Raw genomic sequence first — 19760 nt, 5'->3', positions numbered from 1 at the left:
ACACACACACACACACGGGAGGAGAAAGAGGCGTTAGCTCATCCCCCAGATTAAAATAACATGATTAAATATGGAAAGAGAACAGAGGTCTGAGGGGCTCCTGCGGGACTTCATTAGGGCAAATTGCCAAAGAATGAAACATGAGTTAGCCAAGAGAGACTGCGGGCTAGGCCAATACCGCTGGGACCCCGGAGCAGCAGCCGCTGTTATACTGCTACAGCTTCACAGTCAATGTGTGAAGCGGACACACACTTATCACACACACGCGCACAACTACCAGGAGACCCCCTGCTCACTGACACACACAGTGTCACAATTGACCGGCCAAAAGTGGGAGAGCTTGGCAGCTGAAAACCACCGTTGCCAGAGAAAGAGAAAGGGCCCCACCCTCTGAATCCACCCACACATCAAGCCCGGACATCTGAAAAGCTTACAACAAAAAGTATGTGTGTGTTTGCGTGTATCCATGTGCCTCCCTCCATGCATGTTTGTTTTAACTGCATTCATTTTTCATATCGGCTGGAAAAAAGGAATGATCTTTTTTTATTGTTTGAGTGCAGTCTCTCATACACCCAGTCCCACAATAGTTAGGACTTAATCAACATTTAATTGGTGTCTTGCTCTGTGTATCTGCATATGCATATTTCTGCTGCCTGCCGTCTTCAAATAAAACACAACAATGCCACGCTCCTGTCAGGATTAATTCCCTGGCAAACTGTTTGTTTTTTTGTTAATTCTGAAAATAAATCAATGCTATGAATATTAATGTGTGAGAGTGAAACACTTGGTGGAAGAGCTACTATCAAAACCATCACACCCTTCTCCCTTTTCCAAAGCGATGACAGTAAGGGGCCATTAAATTGTGATGAAGAGAGGTCAGCGATCCGGCTGTGGATATACATACACACATACGTTCACGTGTCACACATGCACGCACGCACACACTAAGTGGCAAGCCAACAGGCGAGTGTATTCCTCCTCTGGGAGTGCGAGACAAGCCCCAGCCATTCGCTTGTACCAGGAGGTAATGGCACAGAACACCTCGCTAACCAACTCCAATTATCTCCACCAGGCCTCAAGGTGAGCCCCCCAACTGGCATGATTTACTCTCAGGTTGAAAGAGAAAACAGGAGTCTCTCTCTCTGCTTCTCAGGCTGGGTGGCTGGCTTGGGGGAGTTGGCTGAAAGGGGAGGGGGGTTACTGAAACTAAGATAATGATTCATAAAGCAAATCTAGATTTCTGTTTTCTTTTATTTGTTATCTCCAAAGCGATAGAGGTGGCAGTGTGCCTGAGATAAGGCAACTTGGAGGGAACTCCAGAGGAATAGTTCACATATTTGCTTCTCTAATTCAGCTGAATACAAATCCCTGTGTCCTTGTTCAGGTTTTAGAACGAATGAGGCGAAAAGTAAAAAGGAAGATAAGTGGAAAAAAGAGAAATCGTACCACTCTTTTTTTTCTCCTCTGCATTTACAGGGGGGGGGCTTCACATGAGAGTGGGTCATGAGAGGCTAAGGCTGATAAAATATTTGCCAGGCTGATAAATAATAGATGAGTGGAGCCAAATGGCTTACACGCTCCACAAAAGACCTGGGTGCTTAATATTCCATTCAATGGAGAATCACAGATACAGTCCCCAAGAACAAATACAGGATTAGGTGCTGGGTCCAGTCCTCAGGGACCAGGGCTCTGCCCGGTAATGAGGGGCTGCCTGCCTCTCGCACTGTGTGTGTGTGTGGGTGTGTGTGTGCGTGTGTATGGGTGTGTGTGTTGCCCCTTCCTCTGAGAGAAACTAACCGATTATACAGCGACAGCCTGCTTCAAAAAGCAGTCAAGGTCTTTGGTTCTGCCCTGAGAGCGTTCTTAGTGCGCTGTAGCTGAGACAGAAAGTGTCCACACTAACACTGGTTTTCCCAGATCCATTCAACGGGACTAAAGGAAGCAAAGACAGAAAGAGAGAGACAGAGAGACATAAAGAGACGCAGAGGAGGAGGTGAAAGTGGGAGAAGAAGAAAGAGTGAAGTGAAGAGATAAAATTTGCATTGCAACTTTAAAGTAGGTAGCAATAAACCTAAGCTAGAGGTCACACACCAGTTGATCAGACTTCTTTTGACAGTTTTGTCAATAATGGGGTCTGAGTGTGAGTCACTTGCTTTGTCCCATTCCATACTCCATACTAATAGTATACAGTAAACTACTACATACTAAATGTCTCAGTATACTGTTTTTGCAGTTTGCATAAAAAAAAAATGTATACTTCATTAACAGGAAATGAAACAATGCATGTGCCATTGATGTCAATCAAGCTGCGACTTTGGAATGTCACTACCAATTAAACTTCACAAATAGACATCACAATGTTTTTCAAAGATTTAGTAGTTATTTTTTGTTTTCTGCTGTGTTCACAAAGCTGTTTTACCACCATCTACAATTTGTTTTAATATTTTCCAGCTGTGAGCAGCCCCTTCATTTCCTTTGTGCATTGCATTGTGGGACAATAATGTCCATCAACAGCACACTAAAAAAATCAAGTGGGTTTTTTTTGTATGCACACTTGTTTGATATACTTAATTGTGTCACTTTTGCACTATGAACACAACACATACTTAAAACCTGCTTAGAATTAGTATGTAGTATGGAATAGGGACACAGCTAATAATTTTTTTTTCTGCGGGAAATTGACCAAAAAGCTGTATTATGACAGTTAATTACATGCGGGCAGCTACACAACTCTTCAGATGGCTCACAAACCATTAAACAGCTCTCCATATTCATACATCATCATATTCAGATGAGCTCATCCCTCTACATGCCTGAACAGCAACACAACCCTTCAACAGTGATGTTTGCTTAAAGAGCTTGACCCACCAGAGACCTCAGACCTCTTCCCAACACTGCAACTATGAGCTCTGCAGATTCTATCAGTAAGCAGGCTATCCCACGCTGTTCCTCTTTACCTGAGCCACTGGACATGTTGAAGTGAAACACAGACAGAAAATGGAGAAACTGCTTCTGTGGGGGCCTACATGCACTTCTTTCACATATTAAAACAGCAGTGTAATGGAGATTTAGCCATTTTACTGGACTCAGAACATAACGACACTCATTCCCTCTGCTTACATACTCTTAGATGAGGGAGCCTATGGCACATGTTGAATTACAGTCAGAGCGGAGTGCGAGACAAATAGCTGCTGCAGGCAATGTGATTCAATTTGACAGGAGGAATGGTATCAACAGTTGCTCTTGACCTCTTCACACCAGCCTCAAACACTCATTTCCCCTCCACTAGACTTTCCTTCCAACTCTGTCCCTATGCACACTTCAAATTCAATCCACTTTTCTCCTTTCCCAGCCTCATTTTCATCCTAATTCTTCATTTCTTATTCTGCTTTCCATCTCTCCTCCTGCTCTCCTGCTGTCCTCCTGTCCATTGCCACCTCTCCCTCGCTTCTATTGTAGGTTTATCGCTGTGTTAGCCTTTCTCTCTCCCCTCCCCTGCGCAGAGTAAGTCACCAATTACCCATGCTGTGCTTCTCCCTCTGTTGACAAACACTGGTGTCAGGCCCGGCATAACGCAGGTGTGCCACAAACAAGTAGGTGGCACAGGGAGAGAGAGAGAGGGCACACAGGACGACACAGGTAACAGCTAACGCCAGGCCTCCCACACATGCATACACAGTCACTGACTCCCTCACAGAAAGACATAAGGTACAAACACCTGTGAGTGCAGAAGACACACAAACAGATGCATGCAAAAGAGACACAAACACCCACAACATGCACGTATGCACATACACGGTCACAGCGGCACAACACGTACGTTAAGTCAGACACATGGCGTGGGGCTGAGATAAGTCTATTGAGGGGAAGGGGGGAGGGGGTGTCCTGATGTTCTGCAGACACCCAACAAGAGAGAAACGCATTAAGACACCCAGGAACAGGGAGGCAAAGTCAGAGAGAAAGAGAGAGGTCTAGCCAGCTTGAGTGAGAGACAGATGGACAAAAAAATAATATGTCAGTGAGGAAGAATAACTAAGATAGAGAGAAAGTGGAGAGACAGAGAGGAGTCCGGGAAAGAGAGGAGAAGAACAACAGAGGAAAAGGCAGGAAACAGAGAGACAGCTGGCACTCTAGGGCATGGTGGATGGATAGCTCCTTGTTAGCATAGGCCTGACAGGCTGATGAGAGGGCTGCTGTCAGCCGTTGCTGGGGCCGGGCTGTGTGAGTGTTTGGGCGATAGGCAGGGCAGAGGCTGGGCTCAAGAGCTGGGGGGCAGAGGCAGATGAAAGACACTGAGGGTGGTGGGGCGATGGTGGTGGTGGGGGTCCTCCCAACTGACTAGTTAAAGGAAGAGCTGATGCAGCCCTATTATACGGCCCTATGACAAGGCTGCACGCTCGGCTGGCTCCCGCCCCTGCGCCACTGCCGACCAGCCTTTTAAAACAGTGGTACCATTCACCTCCGGTCATGAAACAGCAATAAGTCAACTGACGCATTGTTGTAAGATCATGATTTATTCCTTTGCTGTTGGCTGCTTGCGAGACGCGCCGGCCATGTACCAGCAGACTGACACAGTGGGTTCACTGGGGGCTTTAACACAGGTAGCACCTAGAGCAGGCAGAATAAATGCTGTATGTGTGTGTGTGTGTGTGTGTGTGTGTGTGTGTGTGTGTGTGTGTGTGTGTGTCTGTGTGTGTGTGTGTCTTTCTCGCTCTCTTTCCACTTTCTATTCCCTGTTTCTCTTTGCTTGGCTGAGAGGCTGGACAGGCGGAGGTGGTGAAAAGCAGCTGGATGGTACTAACGATGTTACTAACAATACCTTCTCTCATACATACTCTTTCTGTGGCAAGCAGACTATAGAAATATTACCTGTCCATCCAGTGACTGCTAACACGGACTTATACAAACATTTTGACAAACTCTGACGTTAATTATATATTTTCCAGCCTTTAAGATATTTGATCACAAGACAGTGGTGTGGATAATGAGATGGGTTCTTTGCAGTTAAGTATGCACACACTTAGATAGCTGGCTTCAAGAATCATGGCAGCTATTTCCACTTGAACTAGAAGGTCAATCTACCTAACAGCAAAAAATAACGCATCACAGGAGCAGTAATAACATCAGGCCTGCTAGTAATCCCAGTGGAGATGTGAAAATACCTTTGTACTACAGCGCCTGACATATATTGCTACCAAACCAAAACACCTCTCCCTGAGGAAGATGGATGGATAGACAGATGAGTGGATGAAGGATTGCAGAAGATAAAAGGCTTACAGAGGTAAAGGTCTGACATGCAAGCTCTTAAAAAATCCTGTCGGCATAAATTTGTTAAAAAAAACAAGCCAACATTAGTCTCCGAGCTGCAGAAAACTGTAAATCACAGACAAAAATCACCTCCACCCCCTCTTCCTGAGAAAAAGAAAAACACCATCACCCTAGAGTCTGATAATTTACATCGTGTAACCCTTGTGTCACAGCACTGTGTGCAGCCTAGACCCTGGGTAGAGGTGCTGCTGGTCTGAGGAGCTGAGCGGAGACAGGTGAAATTCTCTGAGGGCTGGGTAATTTTTTACAGCTCTTCCTGATTATAGCTCCTTTGGGAGACCTTGGGTACCGTTCCCTCCAGCACACATCACCACCACAGGCCCCTCCGGCTGTTCAGTGTTCTGCAGCCTTGTAGATACCAAGGCAGGACCAGCTACACTACAGATATAGATAGGACTTGGATGACATCACTTCCCTCTCCCATCTCATCTCTCATAAACATTTGGCTCTGCCTCATCAGCCACAAAGATAACGGGGGGAGGCTGGAATGAGGAACAGAGGGAGAAAGAGGGGGAGAAAGACAGAGATTTCCTCCCTCATACAGACAGATAGAAGGGACTTTAAATCATGTGAGAGAGTTAGGACATGTAATAACGGATAATTTAAGGGTTTTGGCCATTAATATGTTGCAGTTATAAGACAAACAGTCAAATATAATCCAGCTTTAGTGTGGATTTCACAGCTCATCAGAGCGTGGTGATAGTGCGGCTGTCTGACTGCAGGACGTCTGGGCAAAGGGGGGGGGAGAGATCAGTTCAACTCTCTCTGTACAAGTAGCGGAGCCGTGTCAGATAAATATTCTCATCGTACTACTTAGGGTTTGATATCCTGCTGGAATATTGATGAAGAGATTCATGTTCAATCTAGGAAACTCTCCCAACATCTGAGTTATATACTTTTTTAAGAGGGCAAATTGGAATCTGAATTTGATATCAAGCCAAAAATAGCAACAGTGACTCTCTATGTAAATTAACAACATTTTCTCATATTGTGGTATCTCTTGGATGCAAGTGAGATAGCCCAAAAGAATCCTACATTATCTAACATGACATACTGAAAACACAAAGCGTTAAATTTTTTGACTAAAAGCTTCACCTTAACTTGAATTAAATGTTTAGGAAACTCATTCTTCAAGTGGTTGCAGTATTTGAGCAGTTTTCTAACCTTTTTTCTCCTTGTGCCTGACAGAGCAGAGCTGATAACTGACTGCAGCTGAGAGAATGACTGGGAGGGAATGGACTCACAGTGCTAAGCTTGCTTGAGGTAATGATGATGCGCCGTTCATGCAGCATACTGGCGTAGAGCTGGAGCATGTTGTTGACATCCACAGCCACAAAGTATTCTGTCAGGTTCCTCTGGAGATAGACAGCAGCAGAAGGAAATGCAGGTACATAACAAACTGTCCTTGCACAACTTGCTTACAATAATGTGTCAATTCTACAGACTGGTGAGAGTGCCAGAGTGTGACATAAAGAGAGACATACAGTACTGGCTGAAAAAGGACTTGGACTTCCATCTCTGCACATAGTTTTGCAGTAAAAAATATGTGGTTAAGAAATACAGATTTAAATGACATTAAGGCATTTCATCCATCTGACATAGTCATGTTTATAAAATAGATAACGTATCAATCAATGTTGCTTTAATTTGATTACTGTTTTCATCTAGTGCAGCTTGCCATAAAGATTTGGGATGCTCAACTTGAGCTACAATTTGAATACAAAATCAACAAAGAACATGTGTTCAGTTTGAATCTGCTAATACCCACTCACTGAACTTCGACATTAAAAGTACAAAAACCACAGGAGATAAAACTGAAACAAGAGGATGATGCAACAATTTCAAAAGGTGACAAGTGTATCTGATTAAAAGCGATTAGAGGCAGACATGTTTCCAGAAGAGAGGGATTTCTCTTTATCTCCTTCTGTCTCTTTTCTTTTCTTTTTCCATGAATACTCACGCTCTCAGGGATAGTTGGCAGTCCATTGATATCCGGGGCGATGAAGTAGGAGTGCTGCGAAAACACAAACATGCAGGAGAGGGAAGGTCACAAGTGAAGCATACCACTCACACATAAGAGAATGAGGGGAAGGGGGGAGGCCGTTCACTTTGTTCTATGATTTATGGCTCATCTTCAGCTCTGTCTATATGAATTGCTGAGCTGGTGTCTGAACTGTGGCAATGCTTTTATCAGGCCTACAGAAGAGAGAAAGCTCAGTAGCAGCTCAGCTCCCCATAGACACAGATTGGGGTGATGTCTCCGGTGGAAAACTGAGTCTTTATTTAAGCATTAAATAGGCCTGCAGAGCACCAACACACAGACAAAAGTATACATGCACATGTGTGCACGTGTGCATCCACACAGACACAGGTTGTTTAAAGGATCACAGGGCTGCCTGTCTCACTCTGGGAGAGCAGGGCAGGTTCAGTGTACAGATCAAAGGGGCCTGAGAGAGGTGCTGTTTGGAGACAGGTAGACAAACCACCAACTGAAACACACTATTGTGTCTCTCTCACACACACTCTCCTGTATCCTTAGTACACCTGCGTTTCTCTAGGCCTTCACTCGACCATCTGTTGCAGGTCTTCGCTTAAATCCACTGTAGCATCTACGGTAGATTCTCACACTGCGGACACAGTATTTAAAGTAAATTATTAAATAATTTAGACTTCACAGTGTTTAAACTTCAGACTACTATTTACTTGTCATGCAAATCACCTAACAAATAATATCAGAATAATACACAGTCAGTGTTACCTCTAATAGTTGAGAATGTTTATATTTGTGGCCTCTGTGGCAGGAAGAATGACATCAAACACCCAAGCAATGCAATGCAATGCAAAAGGGCATTGCATTCAAGGCCTAAGTCTGACTAGGAAACATTCTGAACTTTGAAAAAAGAGCTTTGAAAGGAAGAAATTAAATAAGACCAAATAAATTCCTTACAAAAGAAGACAACAGTAATGTATTACATATCAAACAACAATATTAACAGTATGCAAACATAAGAGGAGCCATTCAAAAAAAGCAACTCCAGCGAAGTAGTGAAGTACCACCACCAAGAAAGAAAAATGTCTTATTATAGAGACATGAGAACACAACAGAAGCGAGAAAGCCCGTCACAGTCAGACAGTTTTAAAAAATGTATTTAAAAACTCCACGACAATGGAAAAATATCAGCTCTATGTGTCGAACAGGGTCGTGACAATTTGTTTTGATGTGACATGATACAAGTCCAAACAATCTGACTTGATTCTGTGCTATTTTAAACCCTAACCCATGACATTATTTAACTGATTGAACATTGTCCAATAACTACAATGGTGAGCCGTGAGCACATTTCACTACATAAAGTGCTGCTGGTCAGTACTGTTCTGGCGCCTGACACTGAAATTTCCCGAAATTTAATATTCTTTCAGCAGTGGGAAATTTCAACTAACTGCTAAAAATTCCACCAGTAAAAAGATGCTAGATAGATAGACACTAGATAGTCTTAGGTGACAGTGTTTGAGCAAATAAAACATTAACAGAGTGTAATGATGAAGAAAAAGCCATGGTTGACATCAGAACATTTACTTTAATCTAAAATAAAATATTCTCAAAGTGCCCAAGTGTGAAAAACCTGAAAACAATTATCACGAGTAAACAAATCAACATATTCCCAGAGGAGGGTCATTGTTGTAGTCGAGCGAAGTTTAGAGGAGATGAATATACAGCACAAACAAACACTAAACTGGAACCAACATCCAAGGCTTTTCCTTTTGAGTTTTCTTTTTTCATGGACGGAAGATACGGTATCTGAGCATAAGGACATGATTTGTCAACCCCTACACCCCATTCTTTATGGTAAGTGATGGTTGTTTAAATGTTTGAATTACTACAGTCATATTTTTATGCATATTTTGCACAGCTACCATTACACCTTAATAAAGTATCTACAAAAAACAAGGCAGTTAAAGAGGTCTTTGCACTAAAGAAAGGTACGCAGTGTAAAGATTTGTTAGAAGTGAGCAGAGGCTCTCTTCCACCCTATTTTCAGCAGCAGCAGCAAGCTGCATATAAAAGTTAGTTAACAAGTTAAGTGAATTTTATGTTAAATATACAACCTTTTGGCAGATTAAATGGTGTGCTTTTTGTCAATAATTAAGACAAACAAAACTGCCAGGTTAACATTAGGTGACTTCTTAGTTTTTGCAAAATCATTAAACAAAGACAGTAGATCATAAAAATATAGATTTGAATAACTGTTCCAATCATATTCCTATCATTCCTTCTTAATAAACTCACCTGGGTAATTCTCATTCAGAGGAGCTGAATTCTGTTTCCACTGTATTTCTGACCTGCTGTTCCATTTTCTCTTTGCATTAAGCTAAATGCTACATTGCCTATAATCTGTTAGCTGCTGGACAAGTGGATTTGAAAATCTTTGCTCCTTAATCTGTGTAAACAATACTGTATGTGTGAAGGGAAGCCTATTCATGGTCAACTGAAAAGAAGACTAAAGACTAGTAATAGAATAATTTAAATGAAATCAAAGAGGAATTGTAACTAAACAAATAAATTGTAATCTAAGATCAGGGACTTGAGGCAATACATCTAAGGTACAGGATAACCCCCCAATAACTACAGCATACTGTATATCTCTCTGTCTTTCTTTTCCTGTGCTCTGTGTGCTAAATAATGCTTCCCCGTTGATCTACAAATTCATGGCTTGTGATTATCACAAGCCATGCTCCTCAATTCAACCCAGGCTTTCATTGGCTGTTTGTTTGCTTATCTCCTTTTTTCTTGTTCTTTCGAAGACATGTTTATATAAAAACATTGAAAGTGGGTTAACTGGAAAGGCATCAAGGAGATTTTTTGAGCACAATTGCCTTTGCTTTAAACATAGAGAGGGGAAAAAAACTTTTGATATTCAGAGAGAGAATATAGCAGTGTGGAATGGCATTAATCATTCACAAAGTTTGATTGTTTTCCAGAGGAGAAGAAACATACACCAAGGCCCAGGATAGTTTGTTTTTGTTATATTTAAAAAGATAGCACAGCTTATTTGGCCAAATTGGAAAGCCGTGGCTCCCATGTGATTAGTACAGCAGCAGTTTCATATTTCACAGCAGCCTCCTTCCCTCCTCCCGTTTCTGCCGTTCACTCATTCCCCTCCACTCACCGGCTCCTTGCTTCGCCGATCTCTCAGTACTTGCCCAGTGGCAATATACAACTGCTCATTCTTTCACAATGAGAGAGGGAGAGAGAGAACAAAACAGGGTTCACACATGAAAGGGGACAATGATCCTTCTTCTTGGCTGCCATGATAAAACAAAAATCACTCTTTTAGGGAATAATTCTGCTTCATCAATTAAATATCAAACTAGTGGCTTCTCCAGAAAAGGGATGAAGCTATCACCTCTGTTCTCCGGGGCTTCTTTTCCAATGAAGCTCTGAGATTCAGATGAAAAGATTTTGTTCACATATTCAGCTGATAAAAAACTGACACAAAGAAAACATTAATCACAAGGAATCTTAATTGACCTTGTTAACCTTCCTAGAGATATATTGATTACCTCATATTAGTCTTGTTATGTTGTAAATTCATCTGTGTAATTAGATGTGTATCCTTCTGAGACCTATGCTGCAGAAAAGACTCAGAGTTGCTTGTTTATTTGGTCCAAAAAAAGGAGCGGTGGTCCTCAAGGACAAAGGCTAACACTGAAACTCTTTTGATCCCATTATGGTGTGGAGTCTAAGCAATTCAAAAATAGAGATATTAGTGAACAAAACACTATGAGTTTAGCAGTCCCACTGAACACCATTACATTCTACTTATATAGGCCAGGCTTATGGGAGCTAAACTGTTTAAGAGTGAGTGTTTTATGTAGGAGCTGGAAACACACAAGGAGAGATTGTGTCAGAGTTAACACAAACACAGGATGACTTTGAGGGACCTGAGCTCGTTAAGCCATTTCACTTTTTGATAAGCAGGAGACATGACAAGTTGTGAAAGGACCCTTCAAGTTTAAACATGTCCAGCTCGGGCTTATCACACAAAAACCTGTTAGTGCCACTTCTTGTTTTCCAAACAGAGTGTCAGTCCTGGGCCCTCTGTGTCTCTCTGTTCTTACCTAGTGTATCTTAACCTCTTCCTGCTCTCTCCTTTCTGTCTGCACTGTTGTTCCCTCATTTATCTCGTCCATTTCAACCTCTATACTTTGTCGATCTCTCCGTTTCTGCCCGTCTGCCCTATTTTCTTTCTGTGTTTTTACGCCATCTTTATCTCCTCCTCTCGTCAATTTCATTTCAGTTCTCATTATTCCTACCTCTTTGTCTCCACTTTTTTCTATTATACATTTTCTCTTAAGTGTCTCTTGCTCTACTTTGAAGTACTTCAGCCAACTGTTATCATCTCCTCTTCTTTTCTGTAGTCTCCTTCCTGATGCAACACACTGCTAGAGTAACCTACCTGTCCTTCTCTCTCTCTTTCTACCTCTACTCTCAGCTGTCTTTCCTCTGATAAGGGGGAATATGAGATCTATACCTACCACACTCAGGTTGACTGGCGTGAAGGGCTTTGGCACAGGCAGATCATAGAGCGAATTCAGCATGTCATTCAAGTCATTTTCCTGGGGGAAAGAAACAAACAACAAAAGAAAAAAACATAAAAACATAGGACACATGAATTTTATTTCCTTGTTTTGTTGATGTCACGAGTTATGTGTCAATCTTAACAACAGTGCTGGGACAAGCGCTGCTGCAGACCAGAGGGTAATCCTGCAGCGAGGCCTGAAGGGCTCCAAAACATCCGACTGACATATGTTTAACGAGCAATGGCGAGGTTAAAAGACGGCTGAGTGTAGGGCTGCAGACGCTTATTACCCAGCAGCGTTGATTTACGGCAGAGAGCGGGCTGTCAGTAATTAAACAGGGGTCCCTGCTCCAAAGACAGGGGCTTTAAGAAGCCGTCAGAGAGCTAGCTTGACCACAGAACAGGCCCCGAGATTATTCTGCCAGCATTTATGAGCTCCACGACAAGACTGCTATTTACACACTCAGGCCTATAGCTGGAGAACTGATGGGGACAACACTTTGCAACTTGTACTTAAACTAATGTGAACACAAAGGCTGGGCATTGTTGTTTGTTTTAGATTATTCTTCTATTTGCCCTCTCACGAAACTTTGTTTTGGTTTTGGCTACAAGCCGTTGCTTGTTTGAGGAAATGTGCACTTGTGCGAGTGTGTATGTATGTGCATGTGCAAGCCAGCGAGAAACAGAAAGTCAAGAGAAATGGGCGGCAATATACAGTAAGAGAAGGAGAACGGTGGGAGGGAGGGGTGTTCGGATGTGTGCAATCGAACAGCCTCCTGTCATGAGAGGCTCAATGCTCACACGCATGGTCAGCAACACGGCCTGGAGAAACAGTTCATTTACCCCTCGCCTTAAACCCTCATCGCTCTTCTGTCTTCCCTCGTCTGTCAACATCTCGCTCTCGCCTGGAACGGACAGCGGGGTAAATAGAAACCAAATCATGCACACTAACACTTCAGTCACCCAGGATTTCTAGCAATCTTTCTGTCTCTCTCTCCCTCACTCTCACACACACAAACTGTCCCATTCTACTTGTCTGTCTCTCTCTATATTAGATTATCCTGCTGAATTTCTTTCAATCACCGAAATGTGTATGTATGTTGAATGTTTATGTGATGTGTTTGTGATTGTCTACTTTAGCAAGGCTCTCTGTCCTGATCATTGCTCTCTAAGGGTCTTGGAAGAAGCAGTGACTACATGACAATTGAAAGTGGTCCCAAAGCTCTCTGCATCTCTCCCTTGCTCTGCCTCCCTCCCTCCCTCCTTCTTCCTCTCTCTTCAGTCAAAACATGGGAACATCACCTACACCCTCTGCGCTAGACGCTGCACATCTCCCCAGTTTGTTGCATATTTTACATTTCCCTCCCTTTGCTAGTACAATGCAGTGAATAGTCAGGGGAAAAGACTTTTGTGAAGAGCGAACATTTCTGAGTATGTTTGTGTGTGTGCGGTTTCTTTTTTTTTCTTAACGATTTGTTTTCCAGTAAATCATCAGGAATAACTTCCAGTGTCAGATCAGCTTTTGGTCTGTGAAATGTCAACATTGTTGCTGCTAACAACAGGAGCCAAGTCGAGCCCAAGACGGCGAACAAAACTTGCACACAAAAGACAACATGCAGCATGCAGAAGAACAGAATGGAGGAAAATATCTTACCACAGTACAGTCTCAAAAACACTAAAGTGTGTGCTTGTTTCTCAGTCAAATCAAACCACAATATCTTATTTTTCATGTAATGTATTTACGAAGCATACTGTATACATACAATTATAAATAGTTGATACATCCAAAAGAGATGATTACCTGTTGTTTTGTTAGGTAGTCTGCCAGAGTATTTAGCAACTTGTAGTAGATTTCAAACCATGGTAGATAACTGCAAGAGTCAGAGAGACAAATGTATTAATGGAAAAGTTTATCATCTTCTACAATGAACAATTAGAATATGCTGAATCAAAACAGATCAGTATGTTATCACAGGGTCTGCATTTCTGCTGTATTTAAAAGTACAATAAATGTAGAGAGATTCAGTCTCCTGAAACAATGTCAGTGCCTATAAATAATTTCACCATCTGCTGAACAGTACAAATTTAAACTGCACTGAGTTTGTTATGAATAGCGTTACATTATTACTGTGTGTATGTACTGTACTGTGTGGCTACTGTCAGTGACCTATTGCTTAAAGATCAAATGCATACAGGACATTGATAATGGATTATGTTCCCAGCTACAGCTACTCCAAAGCACAGTCATTGTTACACTGAAAAAAAGTAAATGCTATCTCGTCCTTATTATGACATTCTTCGTACCCAGGGCCCTCCGCATGCTAAGAATTCCTGTCATGTCCTGCTCTTTAAGCCAATACGGAGGGAAGGTAGGAGAAAAAAACAAAACAATGGATTTTTTTCATGTGATGCGGAGGGATGCAATGGTTTACAAGCATGCTGCTCACAGATGCACAGGCTTAACAAAAATGCAGCCCAAGATGCCTCCTGCCACCACCCCCCACCCCACCCCATCCCCCACCACCTCCTCCTTCTGGCCCTCTCTGTACTTCTTTTTATGCCCTTCACATTTTAAAAAATCTTTGCCTTATGCAATTAATGTAAAATAAATAAATTAATTTACAAGCTCAAAATAATTTATACTGCAGTGTTTGTGTTAAAGCTAATCACTAAGTACACCCACCATAAGCTAAAAGCATCTGCAGCATGGCTTTCTTTACAAAGTTGACATATTCTTGGCCAAGTCGACTTGCTTTCTAGGTGGAAGATGGCCAACATTTTCTTTTGGCATAAAAGCTGCAAGGACTCAGTTCATTTAATGTTATGCAATCAAATAATAAAAACATGGTGTCCTATTAAGGTATTGGACTTTTATTTAGTTTGGGGTTTTAACATGCAGTTTTGAACACTGCATGAATAATGATTCTAGATAAGGACTTCTTAGCATTGCAATGAAATAAACAGAAACTCCCATTAATGCTTCATTAACTTGCCTGGACGCAGGGGTTGAAAAATAAATTAGTGGTCAAATGAGCCGATCAATCAGAAGTGGATTCTTATTTGCTCACCAAAGTCTGTGAGTATTTCTTAATGTGAACACAGAGTTAAATACAAGTCATTAAGACAATAATTTCATTCAAATTAAAAACCTGACAAAGATCTTAAATCTGCAGTTTCTTAGTTATATAATTATAAATTCATAAGAGTGAAGCTTTGATAGTGTGCGAGTTTATAAGCCAGTGAAATCCTGCTCAGTTGGCTGGAGACTGAGGAGTTTACAGGGCATGGGTCACTGGCTGCTCTGTAGACTGGAATTAACAGACAACAAGAAAACAATAAAGTGAACCTAATGCAAATTTTCATATCACTAAATCCGCAAGGGGCCAATGACAGGCCGGGTTCCCGGAGAAGTGCAGTCAAGCGCACCAATCAGAGAGGTTGAGTGACCATTAGTCTGAAACAATCAGCCTCTTAACATGGCAATATTTTGACGTCTGTGTGAAGATTTACCGCAATCAGGTCGCACTCACAGGAGAAACTAAATCAAACATGCGTATGTTAATTCACAAGCTGACTGGATATCAACCTGAAGACCTATTTCTGCCACGTCAAACAACATACAGCACAAATATCTGCATATGGGGTCAGTTTACGTTTAACCATTACACAAAAAGTTCAGTCTGATATAATGACTTAGGGGGAGAACAAAGCCTTTGTATTATCTGCCTCCTGTATGCCTTGAGTTTAAAAAGCCAGGCTTCTGGACAGTAATCCATTTTTCACAGTTGAAGGGGATGTAAATAGGACTCTTGCTGTCAGAGCAGCCGTCAGGCCTCACAGATCTAACAGTCATCACACTCCTACACCAAGGTGCTGTAAATCCTTTGTTTTAGAGAAAAATGCATGATCGCTGGTGATGGCAGCCTAACACAAATTATCAATATTCTTCTAACATCTTCCTACAATAGGTAATGGGTTTTTATTCTTTATTCAAATGAAAGAGAATGATTATAACTTAAAGATGTATTGTTTTGTTCTACTTATCCACCCCGCCCCGCTCTCTCTGTTGATGTAAAGTTAAAGTTTAGAAAGCTTAGAGAGATACTCCTACTCGTCACAGTTCATTGCTCAGATCTGTTTGTGCTTCGCAAATCCTCCGATAGAGAGAGAGAGGCATCCATCACTAGAGTGCTCAGTGCGTGGGGGCCCCGCAGTCTCTCCTGCCATTTTAAACACATGTCTTCTCAAAGTGCCATGTACTCAAAGAATGAACCAGTTAATCTGCAGCCCACTCACAGCCCGTTGTGCTCTCCATCCCAGGCTCAGACCACCTAACAGCACAGAAACATGTAATAGAAGACAGGGCCATGGAAGTGCCTTTGGAACTGACAATTATGCTATTATGGATAGGCTCACACACCAAAACAAATGTAGCTGAAATATGAAGAAAAAAAGTATAGAGTGAAATAAAACAAACCATTTACAAAATCTCCAAATATTGTGGACACTCATATTTCTACATTTTATCTATACACCTCAGTAGTTAAGGTGTTTGATTAACCCTTTATATTGGAGCACTTATATCAGCCCTTTTTGCGGCCATAAACTACCTGTTGGGTGCTAAGCACGACACTTATTCCTGTTCCTTAGATGAGTTTTAAATCTCCTTTAATGCACAGGCACCTGTAATCGTAAGTCATCCTACACTTTGTAGACGGCTCAGTGGAAGATTTCATTACACCTTTACTTTCTCGGGTTAAAGGTTAAGTACAGGGAAGGAAGTGTCCTCCGGCGACCCACAAAGTGACCACTAACTGGAGCAACGCAGTCCCTAAAATGTATCCTAAAGTCATTAAATAAAACTGAGGAAATCCACATTTTTCATCTCCAAATCACTCACGTTAAACAGAGAGAATGAGAGAAGACGGGGAATAACAGTATAAAATAGAGCAAAAGCAAAACATTTTTGTGTGTCGTTTCTTTTTTTTTCCTTGGGAAGTTTTGCCTAAAGGGAGCGTGGCCCTTTCGGCCACGGCTTTAGCAGTGAGACTACAAAGGGCTGTCCACATAAAACTGTCCTACTTATTAAGGCACTTCCTCCTGTAAGCAGAGGTGACAATTTTATGGTCCCAGCACTTCAACAATCACAGACACACAAACTGTGTTAATTACTTTGATTTTATATCCATTGGAAATTATAGATTAAATGAAAATAAACTAGTGGGCCTGGACCTTCCTGCTTAAGATTTTAACCAGACACATTTTAACTGATAATTCTCTAAGATAAACAACTACCATTTTTTTAACACAAGCAATCTGCTGTCATTTCCTTAATACTATCTTGCATAACTCATATGGTAGATTGAAAAACATTTATAGAATAATAAACAAACAAAAAATAAACGTTCCTGAACACAGGAATTAATTTACACATTTCTCACATTTCTTCGATGAGATATCTAAAATGTTTTTATGCTTTAGAATATTTTCACTTATCTTCTCTCAACACAGTGGGGCTACTTGAGATAAGAACAAAGATCAGGACAGAGAAAAGAAAAGAAAGAAAAACATAACTGGGGAGCACACAAACAATTTTACATTAACAAAAAAAAAACTTTCTATACATTATTTTATTATAAATGAAGCAAGTCATGCAAACTACTCAGAATGCATAATGAATTTTATACATCATATGTCAAATGAATTAGCATGTCTAACTCAGCGAGAGGGACAGGGGAACCTCTGCTAATTGGCAGTGAAGCTTCATGCATAATTATGGGCCAAGCGTCTTTGCTGTCGCACTGTGGCAGTAGCCGAATAACGAGGAGAAAAGTGAGAGAGAGAGGGAGAGAGAGGGGAAGAGAGGAAGAGAAAAAAGAAAAACAAAGGCCATGGAAGCTGGCCGGGAAGGGTGGGTGGTGTGAGGAGGAGGGACACTGTTCTTCACAGCAGCTCATCAGGGCAGCGACAAACCCACGACTGTCCATCAACAGCCACACACATCCAACACACACACACACCCAGCACCCAACACACACACACACACACACACACACACACACACAAACACACGTACAGAGGCGAGAGCAGCACTTACAGGAGTGCTGCTTTACACTAACAGAGAAAATAAAAGGCTTTGTTTTCCTTTTCCAGTTAGTTGTTTTTTGTTAAAGTGCTTAATACATTAATTAAACATTTATTTATTTTGTAAATTTTCCTCAGTTTATTCTAAAGTGCATAAGCCTGTCCACTGAGATTAGCACTGGACTACACCTTCTTTGTAATGGTAAGGTAATTACATCTGTAAAAACATTGTGTCAACATGAAATTACATGGGAATTAAATGATAATAGCCTTTGCTGAAGAGTAATTATGCGAAGAAAATGGAATTTTCCTGGGTTTGGTGTCCTCATTTATGTACGCTGTGATAGGATAAATCTACCTATGAAATATCAAAAACTGCTAAACTTTTGGATAATTATAGGCACATCACTAACATATTTGTGTGGGCAGATGAGAATATAAATTTGTTATTCTGGCATAGTGCAGCTCAGAGTGAGTGTGAGAATGAATAGAAATGCTGTCTCAAAAATCTGTGTTCACTTCTAAGATCTGATAAATAATTTTTTTTCATCACACTTGAGAAATAAATGCAGATATTAAAAAAAACAAAAAAACAACTGTTCTGAGACTGATCTATGGATAATTTGAAAAAGGGCAGAACAGACCAAGTCTTGCTTATTTGAACGACTAAATAAAGACACTGGTGTTTGAACAAGTCTTTTTCCACACATTCTCTTGATTCTGATTCAGGAAGTAAAATGTGGAAGGCCGACTTTTATATGTTTGGATTTGTGAAGCACAGCATATCTTTTAGCACATCCAGCTGTCTCTCTTTTTTGTGTTTAATTTATAATTCATTTAAGGAGGATATGTTTATTCTTTTAAAAACTAGTAGTGTATGATACCCAGTGTTAAAGACTGCAGTAAGTTTCAGTGACTTTGAATGAAGAATACATAAGAAATATATGTAGCTAGGAGTATGAATTTAACAAAAACACTTAACATTATTTAGTGAGCATGTGAATGTGTGTGTGCGTCTATATACGCATGTGTGTGTGTTACCTGAGCAGACATATGCAGACCCGGCAGCCTTGAGTGAGTCGGCAGAAACCAAACCTCTGTTTGCCGTCAATGTCCGTCAGCACAAAGGTGAAATTCTGCCCCACCTGACTCTGGGAAACCCTGGTGTCGGACACAAGGGACACACACACACACACACACACACACACAAACACACACTCAAAAATGGCCAAAACCACACAACTTAACAATCAACTTTATACAAAAGGGTGCAGTAAATCTGTAAAATCTAGTCAGTTTAAAATGCAATGTAACAAAACAATTTGGTCTAGCTGGATCAGAAACAAACTCATTCTCAGACAAAATCTCACCATGAGCTAAATCTCCAGTCAAGGTCCAAATCTGATGTCACATATTTCCACTATGGCTGCTTGAAAAACTGTAAAAAGCTTTCTAACCCCAAGGTAAATTTCAAAGACGCTCTATACATCCCTACACCACTAGATGGCAGCAGCTCAGTTTCAGTAAAAGACTGTACCCCCCCCCTGTTTTTACAATGGGAATTTTAATATGTCATTTTCCATGCTGAAAATAAGAGGCCGGTACTTTTCAGAGAGCTGCTGGGCCGGCCTGATCGGACCTATATTACATAGAAGAAAACACACTTCCTTAGACTCAGGACTCTTGCACTCATAAACATGCTACAGTGCACAACACATTAAGTGGGCAGGTCACTGATGACCTCATCAGCATCATCCTTAATGAAAC

General features: G+C 41.3%; 1 protein-coding gene across 3 annotated transcripts in view; it reads right to left on the bottom strand.

The window, feature by feature from the left end:
• The window catches only part of dennd1b (DENN/MADD domain containing 1B), a 103186-nt gene that overhangs the window by 43798 nt on the left and 39628 nt on the right, over nt 1-19760 (bottom strand). For 2 of the 3 annotated variants that reach the window (XM_044198872.1, XM_044198874.1), the window contains 6 exons: nt 19035-19154; nt 13711-13780; nt 11866-11946; nt 10497-10556; nt 7289-7342; nt 6573-6683 (listed from right to left, as the gene is read on the bottom strand). In XM_044198872.1, the coding sequence (XP_044054807.1) occupies nt 6573-6683; nt 7289-7342; nt 10497-10556; nt 11866-11946; nt 13711-13780; nt 19035-19154 (496 nt within the window). The remainder of the gene's footprint in view (nt 1-6572; nt 6684-7288; nt 7343-10496; nt 10557-11865; nt 11947-13710; nt 13781-19034; nt 19155-19760) is intronic. The other variant, XM_044198873.1, reaches the window with a different exon arrangement.

The sequence above is a fragment of the Siniperca chuatsi genome, linkage group LG6 (genome assembly GCF_020085105.1).
Source record: "Siniperca chuatsi isolate FFG_IHB_CAS linkage group LG6, ASM2008510v1, whole genome shotgun sequence".
Taxonomy (NCBI): Eukaryota; Metazoa; Chordata; class Actinopteri; order Centrarchiformes; family Sinipercidae; genus Siniperca; species Siniperca chuatsi.
The sequence above is the reverse complement of the archived record's forward strand: the minus strand, read 5'-3'. Positions and strand labels throughout refer to the sequence as shown.